The sequence below is a fragment of the Oryzias melastigma genome, linkage group LG21 (assembly GCF_002922805.2).
Source record: "Oryzias melastigma strain HK-1 linkage group LG21, ASM292280v2, whole genome shotgun sequence".
NCBI classification, from domain to species: Eukaryota; Metazoa; Chordata; class Actinopteri; order Beloniformes; family Adrianichthyidae; genus Oryzias; species Oryzias melastigma.
The window spans coordinates 15,668,266-15,669,533 of NC_050532.1; the positions used below are offsets into that span (position 1 = coordinate 15,668,266).

Sequence of the window (1,268 nt, forward strand, 5' to 3'; positions counted from 1 at the left end):
TCCTAAGTGTGTTTGTACAGCAGGTTAGCAAGTTGCTTTAAGAGAAGGGATCAAGTGAGGTTTAGAGAATATTTTCAAAATGTTTTTTTTATCTTTTTTCTCATGAACTTACAGCACTCCAGGGGTTTGCGGTTGTTGCGGACCAGAACCTTTTGGGTTGGAGATCGGAACAGCCTTGTCCAGTTAACAGTGTTGTAAAAACAGAGTTTTGTGTTCTCAGCGATGTGCACATTTCCTGCACTGATCTCCTTTAGGGACTGAAGCAGGAATGAAGAGATTCCTTGTTGCTTTAGCACCAGCAGGGAAATCCCACTGAAAGAGAAAAAAACATGGGTTACTAAGGACAGGAGCGCAGGGCAAGACAGAAAGGATTAGGAGGTGTAGAGAAAATAAATATTTATTATTGAATTTGTATTTATGTATTCATTTGTGGATTTATTTTTAAGTTCATATTAAAGGAGATTGTCTATTTGCCTCCTTTTTTTAACCCGAATCCTAATTTGTGAACTTCAGATCAATTGACTGAATTGAACTGGATGAAGGCCTAAATTCAACAATTTTATGAAGACGTACATTTTTCTTCTTCAGTTTCATTTCACTTTCAAAGGATGTTTTAACTGGAGAACTTTGGAAAAAGCCTTAACTGAATCAGGAGCAGACAAACAGGGATGTTTAAAAAAAATCATATTTGTGACGTAGAGAATACACTAGGCCAACCACCGCTTTTTAATGAACTACTGCTGCTCTGCAATAAACTCCAAGAAAAAGACACGTCATTGATTTTGGCTAAAAACGCCATAATCATAATAAAAACACTGAGAATGCTTTGAAAATAGACCAAAAATATATTCTATAACTGCATCTGATTGGAATTGATCTATAAAGTGTTCATTGAAAATAGTCATATATCTTAAAGCAGGGGTTTTCCATGCTTCATCAATACTGAGAACACAACGAGAAACTCGTGTGTTCATAAAAACTACATTTTTGACCATGTTAATCCAAATTCTATGTGCAGTATTTATTAACTGAAGAATGGGCTGATTTTTTAGGGCACATGTACATTACAGCAATTTTAGGTCAACAAATGAGGTAAAACTCATTGATATTGTGGACAATAATCATCAATAAACAAAAAACATCTTTTGTATTGACTTAAAGTATCAGCTAACACAAAATATACACAGAGGACAATGCTTCTTAATTAATAAAGGGTTATTATTGCATATATATATATATATATATATATATATATATATATATATATA

At 33.4% G+C, this 1,268-nt stretch overlaps 1 protein-coding gene across 1 annotated transcript in view; it reads right to left on the bottom strand.

The window, feature by feature from the left end:
- The window catches only part of LOC112155138 (receptor tyrosine-protein kinase erbB-4), a gene marked incomplete in the record, with an annotated part of 293,012 nt that overhangs the window by 73,233 nt on the left and 218,511 nt on the right, over nt 1–1,268 (bottom strand). The window contains 1 exon segment of the mRNA XM_036209624.1: nt 113–312. Within this exon segment, the coding sequence (XP_036065517.1) occupies nt 113–312 (200 nt within the window).